This window comes from Solanum dulcamara, chromosome 6 (assembly GCF_947179165.1).
Source record: "Solanum dulcamara chromosome 6, daSolDulc1.2, whole genome shotgun sequence".
Classification (NCBI taxonomy): domain Eukaryota; kingdom Viridiplantae; phylum Streptophyta; class Magnoliopsida; order Solanales; family Solanaceae; genus Solanum; species Solanum dulcamara.
The window spans coordinates 23,094,959-23,120,919 of NC_077242.1; the positions used below are offsets into that span (position 1 = coordinate 23,094,959).

Genomic DNA, 25,961 nt, shown 5'->3' on the forward strand with positions numbered 1-25,961 from the left:
ACCACTATGCTATATTATCGGGTATCAAGTCCTTGGTCTCTTTTGAACGTGGTTCAAGTCCGCGATTATCTACACCTTTATATCCTTGGTTTCTATCAAATCTCGGTTCAAGTCCCTCACACTCCTCTGATTCTCCGGTTCAAGTCCTAAATTCTTCAGATTTGTTTTACAGCTTTAGGCTTTCGAAATGGCTCTATTTAAGTCCCCAAGAAATTGTGGCATTATTGGAACTTGATCATATTCTCTTGTTTTACTTCAAATATCCTTGCTCCTGCCGGGCTAATGGGAGTCCGTCCATCTGGTCACTATCAGACTTGTGCACGAGCGTACCCGTCAGGTTTATGGGAGGCCAGTGGATTTAGCGAGTTTGTCTCTATTTGTGTATTAAGTACGCTCGTGTACATAACTACCTGCTTTCCTATTCTGTCCCCGAATGTGTTTTAGTTCTTCCATTTCAGTTTACTTTTGCTTATCATGCTCAATCGGCCTATGATGCCTACTGAGTACCTGTTATTTTAGTACTCATACTATACTTTATATCTATTTTCGTGATACAGCTCTGAGTACTAGCTATCGATGTTGATTCGATCCAGCTGCTTTCTTGATCAGAGGTGAGGGTGATGTGACGACCCCCTCTCTGGGCATACATATTCAAGTACTGTCTATGCATGGGTGCAGCTTAATTATTGAAAGTCGATCCCCTGAGAGTGGATGTAAAGGAGCCTGAGGTTCCAAGTTCGATTCCCACAAAGCCCTGCAGGTTGAAGAAAGGGATGAACTGGCTGACCCTGTGTGGGCCAGGAGAGGGGGTCATCATAGGTGAGCACATAGCATTCTGGATTTACCCATCTCCCTCTGTACATATAGTTTGCGTGTCTTTTGTTTTTGAGATAGTTTTGCTTTCGTGGTCCACTTTTGGGACTTGTACTCTTTTGTAGTAGCTCTGTACATGTGACTTTCTAGGATGGATCTTTTAGTTTGTAAATATTTCATTATGCTTCCGCTGTTCATTTGTGTTCTTATTATTTCATTTGTGTTTATAGTTATAACGTTGGCCTTCTACCCTGACATTCGATTACTCACAGTTCTAGGACATAGGTCGGCTTGCCTACTGGTGGTTCAGAGTAGGCGACATCAAGACCTAATAAATCGGGTTGTGATAGGATCTCAATACATATTTCAACCCAAATACAAGTGAAATAAACATGCAATCAATAAGAAGGGAATGAAGTCCAATATATCATATGCAATCCATGTTTCTAATAACACCAAATAAGCTTCACAACAAGATAACAAGGTTAACTCAACTTAAATAGACTGATTCATTGGGTCAATTTCTCTTTTATAACTTCGACTAATCAATTCTAAGCATTTTGCATGATTCATTATCAACTCGATACTAGTTTCAATCAATTCACATAGCACATAACAAAAATACACATTCTATGAAGATTATGAAAGTTTAGAATTTCACTTGCCTTGATATCGCACTTCACTTCTCCGAAATATATATTTTTCCCTTTCATTGACACTCCAAATCGTACGAATCTAATCAAAACGAATTTTCAATCAAATTATAGAACTAATGACACCTAAATCATCAATTTGAAATTTGGACCAAAACTGACCCGAGAAAACCTGATTTCAAAAACAAATAGCAAATTCAGAATTTTTACATAAAAATGATCCTTGATGTATTTGGGATCTATTAGTGAAGATGGAATTGCATTTGGACTTGAAATGAGCTTAAAATCATCAAAACATTAAAACCCCATGTTCTTGAAAAATTTTCAAATTTTCTCAATCGAAAACTCCAAATTCAAACCAAAATTAGTTAATAATTATTGGGTAATGATGAATTCATAGTTAAAGGACTTACCCAGCCAATATCTCTTAAAAATCCTTTAAGAATCGTCCCTCCCGAGCTCCCCAAGGTCCAAAAATGGTTGAGTGGGGTTTGATTCTCATTCTTGGGGTTTAACACTATTCATGCATGTTTTGACCTTAGTGAACGCGGGGAACTTATCCCGTGAACATAAAGAGTGACCCATTATTTCTCTGTGAACGCAGAGACCAAATTTGTTGACTCTCTGCGAATACGGTCCCACCTCCGCGAATGCGGAGACCTAACAAGTGATCCTCCATGAACGCGACGGAGATGCCACGAATGCAAAGAAGCTTACACCAACAGTAGTTGATAGTAACCACCTCCCTTAGCAAATTTCTCGTATCGAACCCTCAGGATATGTTTGAAATTCCGCACATAGAAACCATATATAACACCCTACTAATTTTGACATTTCAGACTCAGTGGAACCATCAAAATTTAAATTTGAGGTCTTTTTGACCCAAAATCTGATAAGTCGCAACCAAACTAACTTTAGGCCTCAAAATATCGAATCACGTTCTAAACCTCAAAAAAATTCAACCCAGGCTACCTCTAGACCTATAATCACTTCACGGATCCAATGGAGTTGTCGAAATTAAATTCTGAGCAACAAATCTCCAAATTTTGACCAAAATGCTTAAAATTTCAAGAATTCTCAACTCAATACCTAAAATTTTTGTTAAAATCCCAATTTTGATTCCGTCAACTCTCTTAGACCAAATTCCACATTTTGAAGCTGCTGGAATTGATAAAATTCCATTTTGAGACTCATAGTCCCTAAAACTCACCTTTTCATAGAATTTCCCAAAACTAATCCCCAACATAGATTAGAAATGACGGGATGACTGTCGAGAGGGGTAAAATGGTCATTTTTTTTAAAAAATTGAAAATAAACTTTTGGGTCATTATATCATCCACCACTTAAAGCCAATCATCCTTGAACATAAAGTAAAGGAAATTACCTGAAGCCTAAAAAAGATAGGGGTATCGAGCATGCATATCGTCCTCTGACTCCCAAGTCGCCTCTCCGATTGTGCGATGCCTCTATTATACCTTCACTGAAGCTATATCCTTGGTCCTAAGCTTACGAACCTGTCTATCAAGAATGGCTATGGGCTCCTCCTCAAAATTCAAATCTAGAACTAGTTCTACCGTGTCAAGAGATAAAATATGAGACTCATTCGAAAGTTAAGAGATAAAATATGAGACTCGTTCGGAACATACTTTTGGAGCATAGAAACATAAAACACAGGATGTACCGATGATAAGCTAGATGTAAAGGTCAATATATAAGCCACTTCTCCCACTCACCCCAAAACCTTGAATGGGCCAATAAATCGAGGGCTAACCTTGCCCTTCTTTCCAAATTGTACTACGCCCATCATGGGCGACACTCGGAGCCAAACATGGTCGCCCTCCATTAACTCTAATGGTCTAACCCTCCTATCTGCATAGCTCATTTGCCTACTCTAGTCTGTCAAAAGCCTACCTTGGATCATCCAAACCTTCTCCGTGGAATCTCCAAGCAAATCCGTGCCTAAAGAGTCCATCTCAATTGAATCGAACCACCCAATAGGAGACCGACACTACTTACCATACAATTCCTCGAATGGGGCCATCTATATGCTGGAATGATAACTGTTGTTGTAGGCAAACTCTGCTAAGGGAAAATGCTGATCCCACCTAGCACTAAAATCAATAATACAAGCTTAGAGAATATCCTTCAACACCTAAATCATCCGCTCGGACTGGCCATCAGTCTGTAGGTGAAAATTTGTACTCATATCAAGCCTAGTACCTAGTCCCTTCTGTAATGCCTGCCAAAAGTGCGAAGTAAACACTGATCCCTGATCTAAAACAATGGATATTGGGACTCGATAAAGCCAAATGATCTGACTGATATACAACTAGAATCACTTATCTGTTGTGTACTTCACCTTAACTAGAATGAAATGGGTAGATTTGGTCAGCCCGTCAACAATCACCTATATAGAATCATAACCACCTACGGTGAGAGGCAAACCCACAATAAAGTCCATCCTCTGACTCACACCTCTAGACCACTGATGCTTACATTTGTCCTATTAACAGGTCAAACACTTCGACACACAATCTATAATGTCCCTCTTCATCTCACACCACCAATAATCTGACTAAGGTCATGATACATCTTTGCTGTTCTCGGATGAATGGAATATCGAGAACAATGGGCCTCCTTTAGTATCAATCTAATCAAGTCGCCCACCTTGGGCACACAAATCCAGCCCTCAATCCTCAAAATACCCTCTGATTCAAGTCTAGACTCCTTAGCTTCACCCCTCAACACCTTGTCTCGAATGAGACATAGTTTCTTATCATCAAACTGCCTCTCCCAAATTTGCTCAGCTAAGGAAGAGTGAGCCTCAATAGAAGCAATAAATCCTTCACTCTCCTCAGAAATAAGCAATCAGATAAAGCTATTGGCTAACCTCTGAACATCTCTAGCTAAGGGCCTCCTGTCAACACTAATCGTCGCGAGACTCTCCATACTAAGAGTCATCCTACTTAAAGCATCGCCACCATATTGGCCTTCCCCGGGTGATACAAGATAGTCATGTCGTAGTCCTTTAGTAGCTCAAGCAATATACGCTATCTCAAATTTAGATCCCTCTGGCTGAAGATGTACTTAAGACTCTTGTGATTAGTGAATACCTCACAATGCACACCATACAAGTAATGACACCATAGCTTCAACACAAATACTATTGTCGCTAACTCTAAATCATGGGTAGGGTAGTTCTTCTTATGAGCCTTCACCTGTCTAGATGCATAGGCAACTACCTTTCCTTTCTACACCAAAACTCCACCCAAACCAACACTGAAAGCATCATAATATACGGTGAAGTCTACACCCTCCTCGGGTAAGGTCAAAACTGGAGATGAAGTCAACAAGATCTTGAGCTTTTGGAGTCTCACCTCACACTCATTGGACCAGTGAAAATCTACCGTGTTTTGAGTCAGTCTAGTCAGTGAAGCCACAATAGTAGAGAATACCTTCACGAAGCATTGGTTATAACCAGCCAAACCCATAAAACTACGAATATCAGTAGGGGAAGTAGGCCTGGTCCATCCTCTAACCGCCTCAATCTTGGTTGGATTTACCCTGATACCCTCATTGGACACTATGTGTCCTAGAAATGCCACAGAATCAAGCCAAAACTTACATTTGGAGAGCTTTTCATATAATTTCTGCTCCCTCAACTTCTGAAGCACCAACCTCAAATGGCTTGCATGGTCCTCCTCTGTTTTGGAGTAAACCAAGATATCATCAATGAAAACAATCACAAAAAGTCCAGATACGGCCTAAACACCCCATTCATCAACTCCATGAATGCTGCTAGGGCGTTGGTCAGCCCAAATAACATAACCAAAAACTCATAATGGCTATAACGAGTTCGGAAAGAGGTCTTAGGAATATCTAACGGTCTAATCCTCAACTGATGATACCCAGATCTCAAATCGATCTTAGAGAACAAGGCTACTTCCTGAAGCTAATCAAACAAATCATTAATACGAGGAAGAGGATATTTGTTCCTTACTGTCACCTTATTCAACTGTCTATAATCGATGCATATCCTCATAGACCCATCCTTCTTCACAAACAAAACTGGTGCACCCCAAGGTGACATACTAGGGAGAATAAACTCCTTACTCAACAGATCCTACAACTGGTCCTTGAACTCAATCGAAGCCATGTGATTAGGTGGAATAGATATGGGCTTAGTGCCCAGCTCCAAGTTGATAGCAAAGTCAATATCCCTATCTGGAGGAACTCCTAGAAGATCAGTAGGAAAGACATCAGCAAACTCCTTAACCACGGGAATGGTCTCCATAGGAGGCGACTCGACGCTAGTATCTCGAATAAAAGACAAATAAGACATACAACCTCTGTCAATCAAATTCTAAGCACGCAGATAGGAAATGACCTTACTAGGATAAGAACCACTAATGCCCTTCCACTCGATTCTCGAAACACCGGGTATCGTTAGAGTCAAAGTCTTAGAATTACAATCAAGAATAGCAAAATAAAAAGAAAAACAATCCATATCCAGTATCACATCGAAGTCTACCATCACAAGAATAATCATGTCTACCGAACTATCATACCCGACTAAAGAAACAAGACAGGATCGATACACTCGATCCCCCACTAAGGGCTCATGCATGGGGTGTGGAAACATGAACAGGCAGGGGTGTGCGATCACAAGTCAAATCAAATCAAGATACAAAATAGATAGACACATAGGAGAAAGTGGATCCAGGATCAAATAACACGGATACAGGTTGATGGAAAACTGGGGCAATACCTGTGATAAATGCATCAGAAGACTTGGCCTCAGGCCGCCTTGAAAAAGCATAACATTATTCTCCCCTTCCACCTCTACTCTGCGTAACTCCTCGGTCTCCTCCCTATGGAACTATAGCACCACCAGTACCCCGACCAGAAGTATGACCACCCCTACTAGTCTAATTCTGCCTCGGCCCCTGGTTGATGGGTCTAATTCCCTAGCTGGAGCTAGAAAACTAGGTTGGGATCCACCCCAGCCTTGAGTAGGACACATCCACATGAGATGAACAAGATCCCCACATGTGTAGCAATGCCTCTGAGTTAAACCCTGCTATGACGAACCTAAAGAAGTACCATAACCACCTCTGTTAGAACTATAGGACCCTTGAGCACCCTGACCCTCCTAAGCGGCATAGAAGCATGAACGTGTCTCTATTACTGAAACGAACTGCCATATCAATGCGACCCTCTACCTTCTGGTGAGGTACCTGAGAACTGACCACTGGAGTGGGCCCTCTTATGGTACCTAAACTCCTCTCTAACCATCTATTTCGCCTCCTTGGCAGTGCTTACAATAGACGAGAAGGAAACCCCCTCACGGGCAGATATGAAGACGTGGGATTGAATCGAGAAGGTCAATCCCTTCAAAAACCTATAGACCCTCTCTGCCTCATCTGGGATCAATGCCGTAGCATGTCTCGACAACTGACAGAATAGTGCCTCATACTCAGCAACATACATACCACCATAATTGAAGCTCTCAAACCTTAACTTGCTCTCCTTGCGTACTCTCCACAGAATAAAGCGATCCTCGAATGCCCTATCAAAAGGACCCTACTCCACTGGAGGTGATCCAACTGATCTGGACCTCAAGAACGTCCTCCACCACTTTTTGGATGGCCCATGCAGTTGAAGTGCAATGAATCGAATGCCCTCGGCATCATCCATACTCACTGCCTCTAACATCTCATTACACAGTGTCAAGAACTTGTGGGCGTCCTCACTCATACCACCTTGAAATTGGGGTGGTTTCATCTTTTGAAACCTCTTATAGCACTATTGATCCGCAACAGTCATGACCATATCTGTAGCAATTTGCGCACCGACAGCTAGTATGGGAACCAATGGTGGCTAACCCACATGATCCTGGATAACTAGGACCTGCTGCTTTTCAGGGGTCTGTGCCCCGGCTTGAGTCTGTGAGCCCTGTTGCGTGCCTGCCGCACCCTGAGTAAAACTCTCTAACATACTCAACATCCTCATCAAAGTCTCCTAAAATAACGGTGTTGCATATCTCGGAGGAACTTGGTCCTCAGCAACCTCAACCTGTGTCTCTAGGGAGGCCTCTCTAGCACGACCTCAGACAGGTGTCGCTCCTCGAGCACTGCATCTACCGGCAACTACTCACCAACCTCTAGCTCCGCCCCTACCTCTACCCCTAGCTGGGGTCTCAATAGCCTCATTGAGGACTACCTTCCCTCTCCTAATAACTGTAGCTCTGGTCTTCAAAATGGCCTAACGGGTCATTATAGTTTTATACTACCATAATACAATGGGATGAATTTCTATTTATGTTTTCTTGATTCATCACCCAATAAAAACTTTTAGAGATTTTTCGTCAAAGTCATCCCAAGTATACATAATAGCATTTTTTTTAGTATACATAATAACGTGTTCTAATTTTTATATTTTTTTCAAATAAAAAGTCAAAAATTAATTGGATCGTACCAATACCGAAGAGAAACTGAGATAATGTAACGGTTTTAAAAAGTATAGTTTTGGTTATAAGAATTAAAATAACTGAAAAAATGGTATGGTATAAATTTCATAGAACAACCACCCGAACCATACCATTGACACCCTTATCAAAAATTAGTTAAGGGTGGATTGTGGTTACACTTCACATAATTATATGTTGATTGACTATGGATTTTGGGTGTCATTGATTAGATAGTAATCTATTGTTGTAGGACTGTTGTTTATAGATAGGGTGTTTGATGATATTAATTACAAACAGTGTTTTGAAAAATATTTTCGAGGTGAGTCTCGAGATGGGGCATATCAAAAAGGCTCCGGGGCGCAAATTACAGGCGTAGATCCATAGGGCGTAAGTCCTAGAATTTGGGCATAAAAACGTAAGTCCTGGGCGTAAAAACGTACGCCCCGGACGTTAGTTTTTTTTGTTTGGTTTTTAATCCATTTTTATTTTAAATCATATTTTTTTTATTATTGGTGTAATGATATTTATATTTCATGTTATCATGTTTTTTCAGGTTGTAGTGATTTATTCTAAAATGTATAAATAAACTCGTATAGAAAATGATATTGCTATTAATAATTTTTTAGATTATCGTATCTGAAATTGATAGAATAGATCTTTCATAGCACTATGTTCCTCAGACAACTTTATTCATGTTTTTGTCATTACTTTCACACTTTTTATTCTTTTTCTTCTTTAAAATATATAAACAATAATCAGTGTAAATATTAATTGAGGGTGAGAAGAACTAGTAAATGTGAAGATGAATGATAATTTTATGTTAAAGATTATTTTGGCTATTATCATTTTTTTGTATTGTTAGTTGTTACCTTTCTCAAATAGTAATTATAATACTTTTTTTCTATATTATTAATTATGAATACCTTTATCAAATAATAATTATGATATTTTTTTTTCTATATTATTGGTTATTTATTAAAATTTATTTGTAAAATCATTGAAAGTTTTACTTTTGCTTATTTTTTAAGTAATAAAATTATAAAATTGAATATACATGAAATGTACGCCCCGTAAATTCATGGAGCTTACGCCCCATGTCTCGGGGCTTATTCCTCTCCTCATACTGCATAAAACGCCTCGCCTTACGTTCTCATCTTTTAAAACACTAAATTTACAAATTAATAAATATTTACAGTTCATCATAAGGAAGACTTTCATTACCATTAATCATACTACAAATTAAATATGATTTTTTTTATGAGGATGTATATATCTTCAACTTTTTTTTTTATGAACGCTAAGTTTTATAATTAAATTAATTTAAAATTCTCTGCGCGTTTACGTATCCTAGTTAATTTAACAAAAGGAAAGCGGCGGAACCACAAGTTCAACCAAAATTGGAATTATTTGGCGCGAAAACCCTAATCTCCGTTTCAATCTTACCGCTCTCCACTTTCATCATTTCACAAATAAGATCCACTTGTCTGTTCTTCACATTCAGTATCCCCTGATCTCCATTTCCCAGTCCCATTTTGATCCAAGTAATTCATGGAAAGCGATGACGATTATGAGTCCTTTTACATTCCGGAGGAGGCTTTGCACCGTCCTATGTTCAAACGTCTAAAGAAGGCTCTAGCATCCTCCAAAAATCAACATGGTCCCCCAATAGACGACGTCTTTGACTTTCCTAAGGTTGATTTTGCCAAACTGGAAGCTTTAGAAGAACACTCTGCTGATTCAACTGGACCTGTATCATCACAGGGCACCGAGTATCAGATAAGATTTGCATCTGTTTCTGAGGAAAAGGGGGGTGATAGTAGGGTAGATTCTGCTGATTCAACTGAACTTGTGTCACCACAAAATAGCGAAATTGAGATCAGATTAGAGCCTGTTTCGGATGAGAAGCATCGTGAGGACTTTGATGACAAGGGTGTTCTCGTTTCTTGTCAGCAGTGCAAAGAGGTTAAAAGATCTCTGGAATTTGGTGAGGACGATGATCAGTCTCATGGCAAAGAACATAAACAAAGTAGAGAAATTGGGGAAGATTTGGTATATGGTGACGCGACAAAGGAGATTCATGAACAGATTGGGGGAATTGACAAAGAGATTGGGGTTATGAATATGGAGGAATTGGGATTACGACTAGATTTGGAAGGAGATGACAAAAAGAAAAAGAAGAAGAGAACTAAAGGTGACATTGGTAGAGAAGTGAAGTCTAAAGAACTGTCGTCGAACAAAAGAAGAGAAGAAAAGGTTTGTTGAGCAGATAACATTATCTGATACCCAATCATCTAGTTTGAGACATGGTTGTTGTGGTTTATAACTATGTGGTTTATTTATGCATACACAACTTTGTAATTTGTGCTAATGCTTGCATGTGCATATGCAGTTTGACATTCTTAGATTTACTTGTTGACATACAGGAAAATAAAGCATTTCTTCAGCAGCTCCATGTTGATACTCAGCGATTATTGCGAGGTCTGTATTTACTGTTTTTAGTACTTCCTCTGTCCCAATTTTGATTGGATGCGAAGGTTTAATTTTACATTTGTATTATGTTAGTGATAGCTGAATAAAATATGAAAGTATGATTGAAATGTTAATTTGATGAAGAAAACTTATACTAAAATTGAAAGATTGGAATAGATTAATGAATTTGGATTTTTGGAACTTGCTAAAGTTGTATGGAAATAGAATGGTGTCAACCATTTTGAAGCTTCTTAAAAGAAAGAGTGTCATATAAATTGTGATAGATGGAGTAGTTCTTCTTTCTTATGGAAAATGTGTACTTGTACTAAGTGTATCAGACGTCATGGAACTTACATGTTTTTTTCCTAACCTGATCAGAAAGTAAGGATGCAACATTTAAGCCTATACCAGTTGTACACAAGCCAATATCCTCAGTGCTGGAGAAGATTCGGAAAAGGAAGCTGGAAATCTCAAAAAAGTCTGTAGTTGACATTTAAGTAAATATGTGTCTTACTAAAAAAATCTTTTTAGTTTGTGATTGCTCACTTTTATCTATACTTTTCTATTGTTATTTTGCTAGCACGACTGCAATGCTAATTGGCAACAGTTCCATTCACAAATTTAGTGCTTCGAGAGAGGTTACGATGGAAGTAGATGCTAAGAGTGCATTTTCTGAAGAGCAGAGAGTTGACAAACTGGAAATAAAGATGGAAGGGAAAGTAGATGCACATGGCACAGAAACGGATAGGACTACAGATACCTCCAATATTGATGGAGTTTCAGTACCTCCAATTAAGAGAAGCACTGAAATTGTTCTTGATGAAATGGTGAGTGAATTTTTTTTGATTAACAAAACTTTTATTAATAAAAAATTGAGCCATTACAAATCAGGTAGAAGCTGACCATCTACCATCTCATATAGTTACCACTAGTCTATTCTAGTAAAGGTCTGAGCCGAGGGTCTTTTGGAAACAGCCGTCCTACCGTGGTAGGAGTCCGGTCTGCGTACTCTTTACCCTCCCCGGACCCCACGTTGTGGGATTTCACTGGGTCGTTGTTGTTGTTGTTGTAGTCTATTCTAGTAAAGCATATAACTTGACAGATCCTAGACTAGTCATATAAACAAAACAATTCCTACAAGCTTTAATCTATACTAAGGAAAAGGATTCAGCATGTTCAAAACAGTTTGCCATGCTGCAGTGTTCCTTCCTTGTATGTGCAGATGCATTGCTATGTCCTTACAGGTTCTTGTGACCGTTACTTGGCCCTTCCTGAGTCTCAAAGTGTTCCTATCTCTCCATATGTTATATACAACCGTTGCAAAAGTGCAGCATGTGATTTCAGCATGAGCATTTTTCTTCTTTGCTACCTTACACATCCAGTCTAGTTCTTGTTTCCATGAACCTATACTTCTATGAATTCCCAGCCACTTCAGAGATCTGGACCAGACCTGCTTGCTATAAGGACAGTTGAAGAACAGATGATCAAAGTACTCCTCCTCCTGATTACAGAAAATGCAGTTCATTGGTACTTGAATTCCAATCTTCTGAAGTCTTTCCACTGTAGCTAACCTGTGTTGCACTGCTAGCAACACATCCAGTCTTTCAGCATGAGCATTTTTCTTCTTTGCTACCTTACACATCCAGTTTAGTTCTTGTTGCCATGAACCTATACTTATATGAATTCCCAGCCACTTCAGAGATCTGGACCAGACCTGCTTGCTATAATGACAGTTGAAGAACAGATGATCAAAGTAGTCCTCCTCCTGATTACAGAAAATGCAGTTCATTGGTACTTGAATTCCAATCCTCTGAAGTCTTTCCACTGTAGTTAACCTGTGTTGCACTGCTAGCAACACATCCAGTCTTTCAGCATGAGCATTTTTCTTCTTTGCTACCTTACACATCCAGTTTAGTTCTTGTTGCCATGAACCTATACTTATATGAATTCCCAGCCACTTCAGAGATCTGGACCAGACCTGCTTGCTATAATGACAGTTGAAGAACAGATGATCAAAGTAGTCCTCCTCCTGATTACAGAAAATGCAGTTCATTGGTACTTGAATTCCAATCTTCTGAAGTCTTTCCACTGTAGCTAACCTGTGTTGCACTGCTAGCCACAAATTAAACTTGAACCTAGGGTGTATCATTCTATGGAGGTTGAGATTCTTCCATGGAGCTTTAGGTAACTGAGGCAGCATAGCAACCTAAGCTTTCTGTATCTTGAACTTAGTACCCTGCACCATATTACCCAAAGTATATTGGATAGTCCCTTGGAAGAACTGTTGTGCCATAAGACTCTGCTTACTATCAATAATCTTCTTCATGACCCAAGCTGCAGCCTTGGGAGTTAGCATCATTTCCAAGTTATTCTACTTAATATAATAGTAGTGCACCCATTTAATCCACAATAGATCTTTCTTCATTGAAATGGCCCATAAGTGTTTTAGAATAGCAGCTTTGTTCCATATCTTGAGATCAATGACATTTAATCCTCCAGTTGATCCTGGCTGACAAATCCTTTCCCATGCTACTAGTGATTTCTTTGAGATTTCACCTTGCCCTGTCCAGAGATAAGTTCTACACATTGCTTCCAACATTTTAATCACTTGTTTTGGCAGTATAAATATTTGTGCCCAATAACTTTGCATACCAAACAAGACAGCCTTGATAAGTTGCAGCCTACCAGAGTATGATAGTAACTTTGCTGACCAGCATTGAATTTTGGCAGTAAATTTCTCAACTAGTGGCAAACACTGTGATACAGTCAGTTTCTTTGGTGGACAAAGGAACCCCCTAGATACTTGAAAGGAAGGCTTCCTTCCATGTATCCTAAGGTTTGAGTAATATATTATCTGAGGTTTGGAGGAGTACCTGCTATGTAGATAGAACTCTTCTCAAGGTTTTCCTTCAATCCAGAGGCACTAGAGAACTTATTAAAAGTTTCTTGCAATAATGATATAGAAGTCAAATCAGCCCTGCAGAACATTAACAAGTCATCAGCAAAGCACAAATGAATCAGTCCAAATCTCTTACACCTAGGGTGGAAATGGAACTGTTTGTTCAAAGCTAATTGTATCATTTCCCTTTGCAGATATTCCATGGCAATAACAAAGAAGTAGGGTGACATAGGATCCCCTTGTCTTAACCCCCTTCTTGCCTGGAAAGGTTTTGTTAGCCCCCCATTTATAAGCAATGAATAGGACACAGTGAACACACATTCCATCACCCACATAATGAACTTGTGAGGGAACCCCAACTCAGTCATCATAGCTTTCAGAAATTGCCATTCAAGTGTATCATCAGCTTTTCTGATATCTACCTTCAACACACACCTAGGAGAGATCCATTTCCTAGTATACCCCTTGAAAAGCTCATGACTCAATAAGATATTATCTGAGATGTTCCTCCCTTCAATAAATGCAGACTGTGAACTACCAATCAACTCATTCATCATCTTCTTCATTCTGTAAGTAAGTATTTTAGCTACTAGCTTATACATAGAGGAACAACAAGCTATGGGTCTAAAGTCCTTCACCTTTGTTGGAGAAGAAACTTTAGGGATCAAAGTTATTGCTGTACAGTTCCAACTTTTCAGCATCTTTCCCTCTGAGAAGAATTGTTGCACAGCAGCATATACTCCACTTTTCACCATGTTCCAGTTGTTAATCAAGAATTCAATAGGATACCCATCTACCCCAGGACTCTTATCATGTGACATACTCTTTATTGCTTGATCTATCTCCTCATTTGTAACCTCTTGTATCAATACTAGCTGGTGGTCCCTTACAAGGCATGGCCCTTGTTTGATTACCAAAGCATTAGGATAAGGCAATTCCTCAGCTCTTTTAAGGCAATTCCTCAGCTCTTTCTCCCATAAATGATGAGAAAAAAGAAACAAATTCTCACTCAACCTCCATTGGATTGGTTAGCTTGATTCCATTTTCTGTATAGATAGAAGATATAGTATTATGAGCAGTTCTTATTTTCATCTGAGCATGAAAGTATTTAGTATTAGCATCCTCACTATCAATCCAACAAGCTCTAGACTTTTGTCTTAATACCTTCTCTTCAACTAGACTCCACTTTTGGATTTCTGTTAGCAGGTCTTTCTCCTGTGCAGTCAAGTTTTGATCAAACAATTGTATGGAGATCTGGGCTTGCACTATTTCTAATTGTTGTCTTGCTTGAGTCAATTTTACTGCATAAGAAGGCATGTATGCATTAAGATCCTTCAGTTCCCCCTTTAACTGTTTCAACTTCTCCCAAATATTCATCATAGCATCCCCTCCTACTTTCCTCTGCCATACTTGTTGAACTATCCCCTTGAAACTAGGATGTTCCATAAATGTAGAGTACAATCTAAAAGGCTTAGGATGTAGTCTAGTCTGCTATATACAGTGGACTAGTGCAGGGGAGTGGTCTGAAACTCCTGGTTGCAGATAGTCAGCTTCAACATGTCCATACTGCTGCAGCCATTCTAAATTACCAAAGACCCAATCATCTATTAGGTCCTTGTTGTTTATTGCACCATGTGTAGTAACACCCTTTTGATCTAAGTGGAGTGAGCTGGAGGTTATCAACCATGTCCTTGAACCCCTGCATTTTAGCATCAGTAACTGGTTGCCCAATTCTTCCCTCTGTAGTCAGAACATTATTGAAATCACCACTAATCAACCAAACCCCCTGCACACTTCCTCCAATTTGATGCAATTCATTCCAAAGTTCCATTCGCTGATTCATATCATTTTTTGCATACACTACAGTGATAACAGCTGAAAAATTCATGGCTAAATCCTCCACTTTACAATGGACTAGTTGTTCATGTACATGTAGGATCTGCACATTAACATGTTTCTTCCAAAACTCCCAAATCCTACCATTTACACCATGTGGATAATTGCAAAAGTGGTTCCAATCTTTAGCGAATTTCAACAAGATTTTCTTAGCTTTTCCCACCTTTATTCTAGTCTCTAACCATCCAAAGAAACTAATTTTATTCTTCCTCAGAAAGAGTATCAACTCTTTCTGTTTAAAGGGATGATTAAGCCCTCTCACATTCCATGTCCCCGCAATCATGGAGGTTGAAAGAGTTCAGCAGGAGTAGTTCCTGTGGGCCTGGAAGTATCTTCAACAGGTCCTGCTAGAGGAGTGAATCTATTACCTTGACTCACCGCTAAATTTGTGTGTGGGGCCATATCATGTGCATCATTTCCAGCAACTGTATTAGAGACTGCAGGAGCTACATCCTTGACTTGAGTAACTTCATCACCTGGTCGAGCATGCCACTCCTGAACAATTCTCCATCTTCTTCTACCTCTTCTCCTCCTTTTAGGAGGTTCTTTGAACTCCCCCTCGTCATTGTTCTGTTGAGCCTCCTCTTCCCCTTCTTTATTCTTCAACCAGCAATCCTCAGTATTGTGCCCAAACCTGAAGCAGTCATTGCAAAACTTTGGTCTCCAATCATAATCCACAGTTTGCTGAGTAGTACCAAAAGGAGTCTCAATTTCAAGGATTCAATCAGGGGATGAGATATGTCTACCTCCACCAATACCCGTGCATATGAAATTCGATTCATTTCAGCAGTATATTTATCAGTAAACAATGGTTTCCCAACTGCACTAGCCACTTTGCTCTAAGCTTCAGCCGACCAATACCCTACCAATAAGCGTGGGAAGTTTACCCACATTGGAATCGTTGTAATGGACTCCGTATCAAACTCAAAATCCACCACCCAAGGTTTCAGAATGAACGGCTTATTATATATATGTATATGGCCCTGCCTGAAGGACTTATGTTCTGTCCTCTAACGACTCAAATCGAAATACATAGTATCCATCAGTGTGGTAAATAATTTGGGGCTTCTTCACAAAGTTCCACTCAGCAATCACATATTTCTCCATAGATTTCTCATACTGGAGTATCGCCTAGTACATAGCCAATAATTGTTGTGGACCAATAATCATTAGTCGCCTTAATATCTTCATTAGTTTGCTTGACCACAATTTTCCCATCATGCTGGTGCGGAGGTTCATAGCCCAGTTTAAGCCCTTTCCCCATAGCCCTGTTACAAGGTGATTTCACTAGCTCCTGAGCACCACTCTCTGGATCTAGCTTTGAACTCGTAGCAGCAGCACCACTTGCTGGATCTAGCTTTGAACTCGTTGCAGCACTAATATCAGAGAACTGAAGGCGTCTAGGGAGGGTCGCCGTTTCAATAGCAGGTTTCTTTCCGCAATATTTCTCATCTCGTACACTGTTACATTCAACTTCAGTTTCATCCTCCAGTTCCTCCTTTTCATGAATAGGCCTAAATTGAGCTGGGAGGAAACTTCCAAAAAGTTAGGGGAGTAAGAGTCCGTCCTATTCCTGTCGCCGGCGTCACCATTGTTCCCGTTGGAGCTGCGGTATTCCGCTTCCTCGCCATTATCGGTGCACGTTAGCCTACCACGTCGTTCCTTTTCACAATTGAATCGAAGGTAGTTTCTGTAAAAGAATTTAACTTGGACTTCAATCAGTGACTTGAGAACTGGTTAAGGCCTTTACTTTTCAACCATTTGGATAAGCATGTTTCATTTATTTAAATTTTGTGAACTGTTTGTAACTTTTGTTAAAACGTAACATTGAATTGGTTTTTGTCTAGATCCTTCTCTGGCTGAAGTAGGTGCTGGATATTATTAGTAGAAGAAACTGTTTTCTAGACAAGACTCAGGGAAGAGACCAACTTTAACCAAGATTTGTTTTGAACCAAATCTTGTTTTGATAAGTGTACATGAGATCCATGCCTTTTAAACTCAAATGCCAAAATTGTGCTATGTATTGACATGGAGTCAGTCTTTTTCAACCTCATCCAGGTAAAAGATTGTCAATATGCTACCTGAAGTCCGCAATCTATATTGATGGTATTTGGAACTGTGGTAGAACCTAGAAACATTAGAGATTGGTATTTGAAACTGTAAGATTATCAATTGCTTAGTGCTGCTGCTATTATCTCACTGCAGGCTTTGGATGAAAGGCCCAATGCTGTATTTAGAGCTCCCGTTGATGACACTCAGGTAGTTTCTTATCTTTTCTCTTGGTAAAGGGAGCTATTATTAGTAACATCAGATTTGCAAAGAGCCAAAGAAAATCTGAATGCTGGAGCTTTTTCAATTTGTCAGGATCTGTTTGATGATTCTGAACCCACAGGCAGTAAGAATGAGATACTTGATGACCTGGCCTCTAGTACTTTGGAAGAAGTAATGGCACCGTCTCTCCTTGCTTTGAACTTGAAGTTTGATTCTGCCCCTCCAGATGAAAGGTAACTGGTTCTGGAAAGTATCTATGCTTGCAAATCTAATCATATTTTACTGCAACCTAGGCTGGACAAGCTCCTATTTGCTCTTTTGCAAAGGATCATATGTCCACAAACAGAAAAGTCTATTTGATTGTTGTCATTATTTTTTATGCTAAAACAAGTCGCCATCCTTATTGCAATTAACTCCAGAAAATAAAAATATTTCCCTTTAAAAAGTTCATCAGATGAGGAGGATAATGACAAGGAGAATATTAGTCCATATACAAAAGAAGGTGGCGGTGGCGGCAGCAATTCTCCAAAGGGAGACCCTGTTAAAGCATTTGTTGATGATGAAGCAGAGGAAGAAGATGACAGTTATAATGACCTAATCCGGTTTGGTGATAATGAACCCGACGATGATGATGTTGATGATTCTGCTGAAGTCGATGATATTATTGCCACTGATTTCAAAGAAAAGCCAATTGATAATGAAAAACGGAATGAACTTCATCGAAAGTGGCTTGAGCAGCAGGATGCAGCTGGAACTGAGAATTTGCTGCAACGGTTAAAATGTGGTGTAGAACAAAAAGAGACGATGTCTGTTGATGATGAATTAGAAAGCGAAGAGTGTGAAGAAGAGGTCAATGGTATCACTGACATGGATGCAGTACCTAAGAGTTCTACTCGGTTGAATTCAAAAAAAGCAAAGCAAATAATAGTCCAGATGTTTGTGGATAAAGATGATATATTCTTATCTGATGAAGATGAGGAAACTGAAAAGAGGGTTGTCAAGCAGCGCATGCTTTATAACTCTGTGAGTTTGCAATGTTAGAATTGACACAATCGACACCATTGACACATCACATTAACCTTTTGTGTTATATTCTGTGCTTTAACAAACATTTTCTTTCATTTTGTTTGATAACTTACTCAGCTTTACTAAATATGAACAGGAGCTTACAACTGTAGCGTCACCTATTGAGGATGAAAGTTCCAGTGAGATATTTGGACTTATAAAGAAGCTTAATACTGTGCCGGATAAGAGAAAACCAAAAGCATCCTGTAGGTGCTATCCCAACATTTATAAATACTTGTTTATTATTTAAAGAATGGTGAAGTACTTGTTAATTATGTTTTCATTGTCAGCATTATTACCTTACCTTTCATTGGTGTCGCAACTTTGCAGCGTTCTTTGATACAGTGCTAGGGGATCCAAAGAAGAAAAGCTCTTTGAAGGTAAAATTTGTCTTAGTAGGTGTTTGGATTGGCTTATTTCAAGTACATTTTGGCTTTTAAGCTATTTTTTTTAGTTTTTGAGATGTTTGGAAAAGACGAAATGTGCTTTTAAGAACTTTCTTTTAGGCGGAAAAAGTACAAATAAGCTAAAAGCCAAAAGTTGGGTATTCTCAAGTTGACTTTTTAACTTTTAGCTTATAAGTTACTTAAAACCAAAGCCAATCCAAACACCTCCTTAATTTACTTTTGTAACTAGGAACATGAAACTTAGGTTGGGTGTAATTTATCCATGCATAAAAATCTATCAAGAAACATTCACCTTAAACTTTTAGATCACATTTGATTGGAGTCTACTCTATTTTAAGATACTAGCTTGTTTTTGTATCCATTTACTGATTTGGGATTGGAGAAGTGACTAACTATGGATCTGAATGTCATTCTATACTTACCAGATAATAGCACATTAGCATGTTGGTGCAGCAGTATCTGGGGAATATATTTTCATTTATTTTGCATGTCCTATCACAAGTACCATTTGGTACACTAAGGCCTTGCAATCGGGCACCATTTTTCTTCCCCCAGTTATATTCAAGTTCTATGGTCCAACTATTGCATAGCTCTTTCTTTTTCTTTTTCCTCATTATTTCTTTTCTCTTTTCCTTGTTTAGATATTGTATGACTAATACTTTGTATACATCTGCTGACCGTTTTACTCTGTAGTCCTCTTTTCTTGGACGAGTTACAGATCATCTTCCATCATCCTATAAACAAAGTTCAACCGTAGTTCGTTCTTTCATCTTTGGACGGGATGACAGCAATAGCCGAAGCTCAATGTCAATGTCAGAGGATTCCTCAGATAAGGTAAATCTTCATGAAAGCTTCAAATTTGTGCATCTGATGTTTTGCCGTCACCCATAATGTAACTATTTTGTAGTTTTGCGATGCTTCTAACTAAGATATGTTTTTGATTTCATGGTTGGACTCTTGATCTTTTTGATTTCTTTTTATTTTCATCAAATGAGACCTGACTTACCTGTTGTTCTGCTGCTCATGTTCCTCCATTGTTACTATTCATATTAGATAAGCCCCTCCCTTCTACCCATCTCTCTGCTCGTCGACCACTATCGTCATATAGTTCAACTCTAGCATATGCTACATTTTCCATGTCTGTATACAGTGTGAATCTTGGTAGATCACAATTTCCAGAGGTATAAGTATGCCTATCAGGAGGATATTTGACTTTTCTCCTAGTAAGAAGTAGAAAGTCCCCAGAAGTTAAGAGACAAGATATGCAGAAAAGGCTAGCATTAATTGATAATGCATATTTAGTAATCTAAATAACCTAATACTATAAGAAATCATGGCTTGTTCTTCACTTGCTTTTGTGTGGTTCTTATCCATTGAATACTATAAAATTGATGTTGGTTTGTAGACATTCAACGATCTTACTCATGTTCGTTTCAGGTGGTGAAAGAAAACCTTCCAAACAGGAATAGTACAACTAAGTTTGGAAGCTTCCAAGCCAAATCAAGCAGTCAAGATAAAAATGCTGCTGCAGGAACATCAGCAGCTGCTCCCTTATTTGAGATATTAAATCGATCTTCAGCACCATCTAATGTCTGTTCTCGAGATGTTTTGCTTGACCTTCCTAAACCTCTCCTTGCTGATCTTAGAGTTTCAAAGAGGTCCAAGGAACAAGAGAAAATATAGTTCCCTAGATAGTGGATTTTTTGTGTTTTTCCTTTTATCTTCTCTTTCTCCAGAAATAATGGAAGAGTGTAAGTGATCTGAAAACAGTGGGGAGGGAGTGCCAGTAAAAGACAATTTTTTTTTTAATTATTATTTTGTGTGAATGATGCCTATTTGAGATGCTCCCATCTTGTTTTCCTTTATTAGGGTTGCTTATCTTATTCTTTCTAGTCCAGCACTAAAATTGTAATTTTTCAAAGCCAAAATTTACCGGACATTCCAATTGCTGCATTTTAAAAATAATAATTTTAAAATAATTTTAGAGATCTCTTTTAAGTTTAATTCTATAACACTCATTTCTCATATGGTTTATTATATTACAAATACTTTTCTTTAATTTTTTTGTAATCATTTTTTAAATCCTATTTAAAATAAATATAAATTAATTGTGATTTGACATTTTTTTCTTTATATTAATTTCGTCATATTATTAAACAATAACTTATTTAATAAATACTTTAAAAATAAATCAACACAAATAGATTGGTACTATTATATATTATATATAGATGCATATGTTGTTTTTTACGAAACAAAAATTAAAGGTCTTTACAAAGTAAAGTAAACTAATTTACAGGTGATTTTATTTATGGTAATTCATCATTTTCACCAAGAAGAATGGAAAAAGTTCAACAGGAACGTGGAACTTTAAAGTTTGCAGAGAAGAGGACTTTCGGTTCTTAAGGATAAAAATGATATTTATTAAGGGAAAAGGATCCAATTTTCATTTATTAGTTGATTTTACCCTTACCGTTAAGTTCAAATTATTTATATCCCTACCATTAATAATCTTTTCATTCGTATCCCTGCATTGAGGGAAATTCCCAAATCAACTAAAATTAATTTGATTTCTTTTTAAATGACCTATTCCTATTTTAAATCCTAATCTAACCAGCACCCAACCCAACTACAAGTAACCAAAACAATATATACTCCTCCCATCTCACCTAAATTAACTACTAATCCCACAAATTCAAATCAATCTCCAAGAACCCCCAAAATAATAAAATCTGAGGGATTAGTGACATTTGGTAGAACACTGAAATCTAATGTTACCCAATAGTTTTTTTAGAAGATTTGAGAGTTTCAGATAAAAGGATATTTGATCCTCAAGATAAGTCTTTTCTGTTTTGGAATAGGCTATTGGTCTATCATGTATTTTTGCATTATCTATTGATCCTCTATTTCTCTACCTTCCTGTTTTTAAGATTGAAGGGAAGTGTCTCCACATAGAGGAAAGTTTAGCAATCATAGTAAGTTGGATGCGGACATCAATTGATTTCTTTTATCTTATCCGTTCTCCAATTTCGAAAAACTTTTATTGCTCCATCTTCCTGTGTTTTTGGGCGAGACGAACTTGTAAGTCTTTCCATCCACCTTTCTCTTATATGTATGTGGGGTTTTTTGCTAAAACTTCTGTCTTGACTCTTGCCATTGTTGTGTTGGGTATTCGTTTCTTGTTCCTAATTTGGGATTTTGAGAATGTATTTCAATTGAATTTTTGGGATGCTGGAATTGAGAGAAGCATCGACATCAATTCCTTTGGTACCAATGAGATCAATGATGTTAAAAGTCAAGAATCTGAATCAACAAGCTGATGAATCTGTTGTGATATGAAGGTGAAGTTAGAGGTTGTTGAAAAGTAGTTAATGGTAGAGTAGTACTTTGTTCTAGTTAGTTATAACAAACTCTTAAGTTGTTAGTTGAGAGTAAGTTACTAGATCAATACAAAATCTATAAATAACATCTCTACTCAATGTATAATTCACTTCTTAAGCTCAATCAATGAAAAATGTCACAAGTTAAATCTCCATTTCTGTTTCTCGTATTTTATTTCATGTATCAGAGCTTCACTTCATAGTCAGTACTGTGAAAAGTCTGTTTTGACGGAAAAAGACTAGTTTAAAATTGATTTAGGACCTAATTTAAAAAGAAAGGAGTCGCCACTTAATTTTTAAAGGAAAATCAAAAAATCTTTTTAATTTAATTTTAAAAAGACTAAAACAAAAAAAATCTTTTCAAAATCCAAAGAATGGGTACGAGGTTCTCATTTCCATTTTAAGAAGATTTTACGCACTTGAAATGTCCGCTAACATGCAGTTATCCAATGATTTGAAAACTTTATGACTAACTTTTGGGAAAATAATTTAAAATAAAGAAAAAGTGTTTTGAGTTAATTGAAAAAATGGGAGTTAACTTGGAAGATTGAAAATTATTGAAAAAAATGAGACAAACTTAGCCAAAATGATTGACTGAGTAAAAATCATTTAATAAAACCATTAAGTTATCCAAAATAAAATTAGTTCATCTTTAAGGAGATCTAACATGCAGTTATCCAATGATTTGAAAACTTTATGACTAACTTTTGGGAAAATAATTTAAAATAAAGAAAAAGTGTTTTGAGTTAATTGAAAAATGGGAGTTAACTTGGAAGATTGAAAATTATTGGAAAAAATGAGATAAACTTAGCCAAAATGATTGACTGAGTAAAAATCATTTAATAAAACTATTAAGTTATCCAAAATAAAATTAGTTCATCTTTAAGGAGATCTAATTAGATTAAACCAAAGTTAAAGATAGAATCTAACAAATAACAATTAAACAAGTAAGAAATAAATATCTAAATTTAACAAATGTCCAAAGTGGACTATTTTGGGCCCAAAATCAGGTTCTGTTCTCCTGGAATGACTTTTGGGCCTTTCTGCTGCTTTAATTTGGGATTTGGCCCATTTTTGTCTCTGTATCACTATGTATACAACCACTATATATCATGTACACTACTGTATATCCGATATATATTGAAGTATACAGCTCAATTCTCGCTCCCGAAACCTGTAATTTAGCTTTCTTTGCATACATATCAGCTTCATTTTCTATCATATGAGCGATGAGTTAGGGGATAACTTGATGAAAGAGGATTTGTTGGCTCCGAAGCACAACAGGAGTGCAAGAGATGATAAGAAGTCAAGATTGGACTCAATCGATGTGACATGAAAAATTAAAAATGATAAGGATTAGAGGAAGCACATAATGACGCATCATTAGCAATAAATTAGATACTACTTATGCAAATATCATTACAAGACAAAACAAGAAAAATAAATAAATAAAACTTAGAACTGCACATTAAAGAAAACAAATACACATGTTGAGTTCATGTCAAACTAGCAAACAAAAGACGTCAAGCCCCCAAAATAATAATTAATAAAAAAAAAATTAAAAGAAGAAGCTATTGAATCAAACTAAACAGATAGCATGGTAATGCTTAAAATATTTTCCAATTAAAATTATCTTGGAGAAAGAACAACATGTAATCTGGTTTAATAGTATCACTCATTTTACAAAACTATGGGCTCAAAATTATGGACATAAAATCATAAGCTAATTAAATATCTGAGTAATTTAATAGTTGTCTGTGTTTCAATCTATTCCTAAATTGTGCTAAAAATATTAAAATGAATATGAACAAATATAACAAATAGCATACACTCAAGTAATAATTTTTTCAATCTAAGAAATTATTTCCTTAAATTAAGATACAATTGTTTCAATTAAAGATTGAAATGAAAATTATGGAATAATGAACAGAATCTAAAATGTAAGAAAATTAAAGCGACTAAAAAATAAAAGAAGGAGAAATTACCTTCTTCAAAGAAGCAAACTTGGGACTCGAATAGGTCAACAATGAATCTTCCTCACCACGATTCCGATTCGAGAAGCAAAAAACAATCAACAAAATTTCAACAATAGACTAGTTTTTTTGAAATTTAGGAATTTAGAGAGTTCTCTATTTCTTGAGTGAATATCGTGATTCTTCCCCCATGATCAACCCCCTTAAAACAGCGAATAGATAGATTATTTATAGGGGAAAATTAGGTTGAGATTCGAGAAAAATGGGATGAAATTTGAGATAGAATTTAGAGATTTTTCAAATTTTGAAATTCAAATTGCTCTCCGCGAATCATGACGTCAATCACACGTAGAAGAACGAGGGTAACAGATTAGGTAAGGAATTGTTCATTTTATGTATCTTTTTTTGCAATATTTTTCTTGTTTAGGTGAAGAAGATGAAAGGATCTTGAAAAGAAAGAATGGGGTTGGTGACAGTAATTATGAGTTTTGTGGTGTGAAAAGGGGAAAAGAAAAATGGTGGGGTTGGTGGGAGTAATTATGAGTTTGGTGGGGTGAAAAGGAGAAAAAGAAAAGGGTGAGGTTTGTATGTTTCTAAATTATAAAAAAGGGGGAGGGGGGGGGGGGGGAATTTAGGTGGAATTGATGGTGGGTTGTGTTGTATTGAGAATTAAGGGAATTGGAGAATTGGGCTGGGACGAATTATGAGATTTTGGGCTCAATTTGATCCGAAGATGTGCCAATTTTGGTCTTAAAGTAAAAAGGTGATCCATTTACAAGTAAAACTTAAAGGAACCAGTTCCTTTAGGGAATTTCATCGATGATTCGAATTCGATAAATATGATACGAGATAAATTCAGATTAACTGATCAAACTTCTTAATTTAACAAAGTAAAATAATTATCAAATTATCGAAATAAAATATTAGTTACTCTTTAGCTATAATTTAACTAGAAAAAGGAAGTAAATACATATTTGAGTTAAAATCCATTTTAAGATGATTTTTCAAATTACTATTAGAACCAATAATTATAAAAATATATATTATACATATATAAATTTTATAGAAAAATGGCAAAATTTCCTTGAAAAAGATTTTAAAAGTAATTTTTGATTTTCAAAAAAAAATCACTATTTGAAATTGTTTAAGATCGAAGAAGCTTGAAAATTAATTTAATTGTGAAGGGCCAAAATTAGGTGTCAACAACTGCGCCTCATTTGGTTTGGATCGATAAAAGAGATCCAAGGCAAAGGAACTTGACAAATCAAATTTTGTCCGTCCACTAATTTATCTCTGTAGAACAATGAATGATAAGGATTCTAAGAATTTATGGCTGAACCCTGATATTGAGTTTCCTATATATCTCATGTTACATGAAAACTCAGGTCACTTATAGTTCGAAATGCTTGATTTGGTGCACGAATTTGAAAAATATAAAAGCTATCCCGATGTCGAATTATGGATAGAACAGAATGCTCTAGAATAAGATTGAGATTGATTGTTGAAGCACAATTGAGTTTTTAACATAGAGCATGCCTACATATCCCTAGATTTGGGAATCAGACTGCTTGTAGTTTGACTCAATAGATTGAAAAGGAAATCTCTTATGCGAAAATAACTTTTAGCTTAAGGATGAATGAAAAAATGATTTGAACGTGTATAAATG

General features: G+C 37.1%; 2 protein-coding genes across 2 annotated transcripts; one reads left to right on the top strand and one right to left on the bottom strand.

The window, feature by feature from the left end:
• The first annotated feature begins 9,284 nt into the window (after positions 1-9,284).
• On the top strand, positions 9,285-20,805 carry LOC129893174 (uncharacterized). The gene is made up of 11 exons (XM_055968665.1): positions 9,285-10,188; positions 10,359-10,413; positions 10,783-10,882; positions 10,985-11,231; positions 17,405-17,458; positions 17,564-17,703; positions 17,917-18,493; positions 18,633-18,741; positions 18,866-18,915; positions 19,636-19,776; positions 20,380-20,805. The coding sequence occupies exons 1-11, from the start codon at positions 9,484-9,486 to the stop codon at positions 20,623-20,625; spliced, it is 2,424 nt and encodes an 807-aa protein (XP_055824640.1). The 5' UTR covers positions 9,285-9,483; the 3' UTR covers positions 20,626-20,805.
• On the bottom strand, positions 11,244-13,197 carry LOC129893176 (uncharacterized). The gene has a single exon (XM_055968666.1). The coding sequence runs from the start codon at positions 12,602-12,604 to the stop codon at positions 11,558-11,560; it is 1,047 nt and encodes a 348-aa protein (XP_055824641.1). The 5' UTR covers positions 12,605-13,197; the 3' UTR covers positions 11,244-11,557.
• Positions 20,806-25,961: the final 5,156 nt, after the last annotated feature.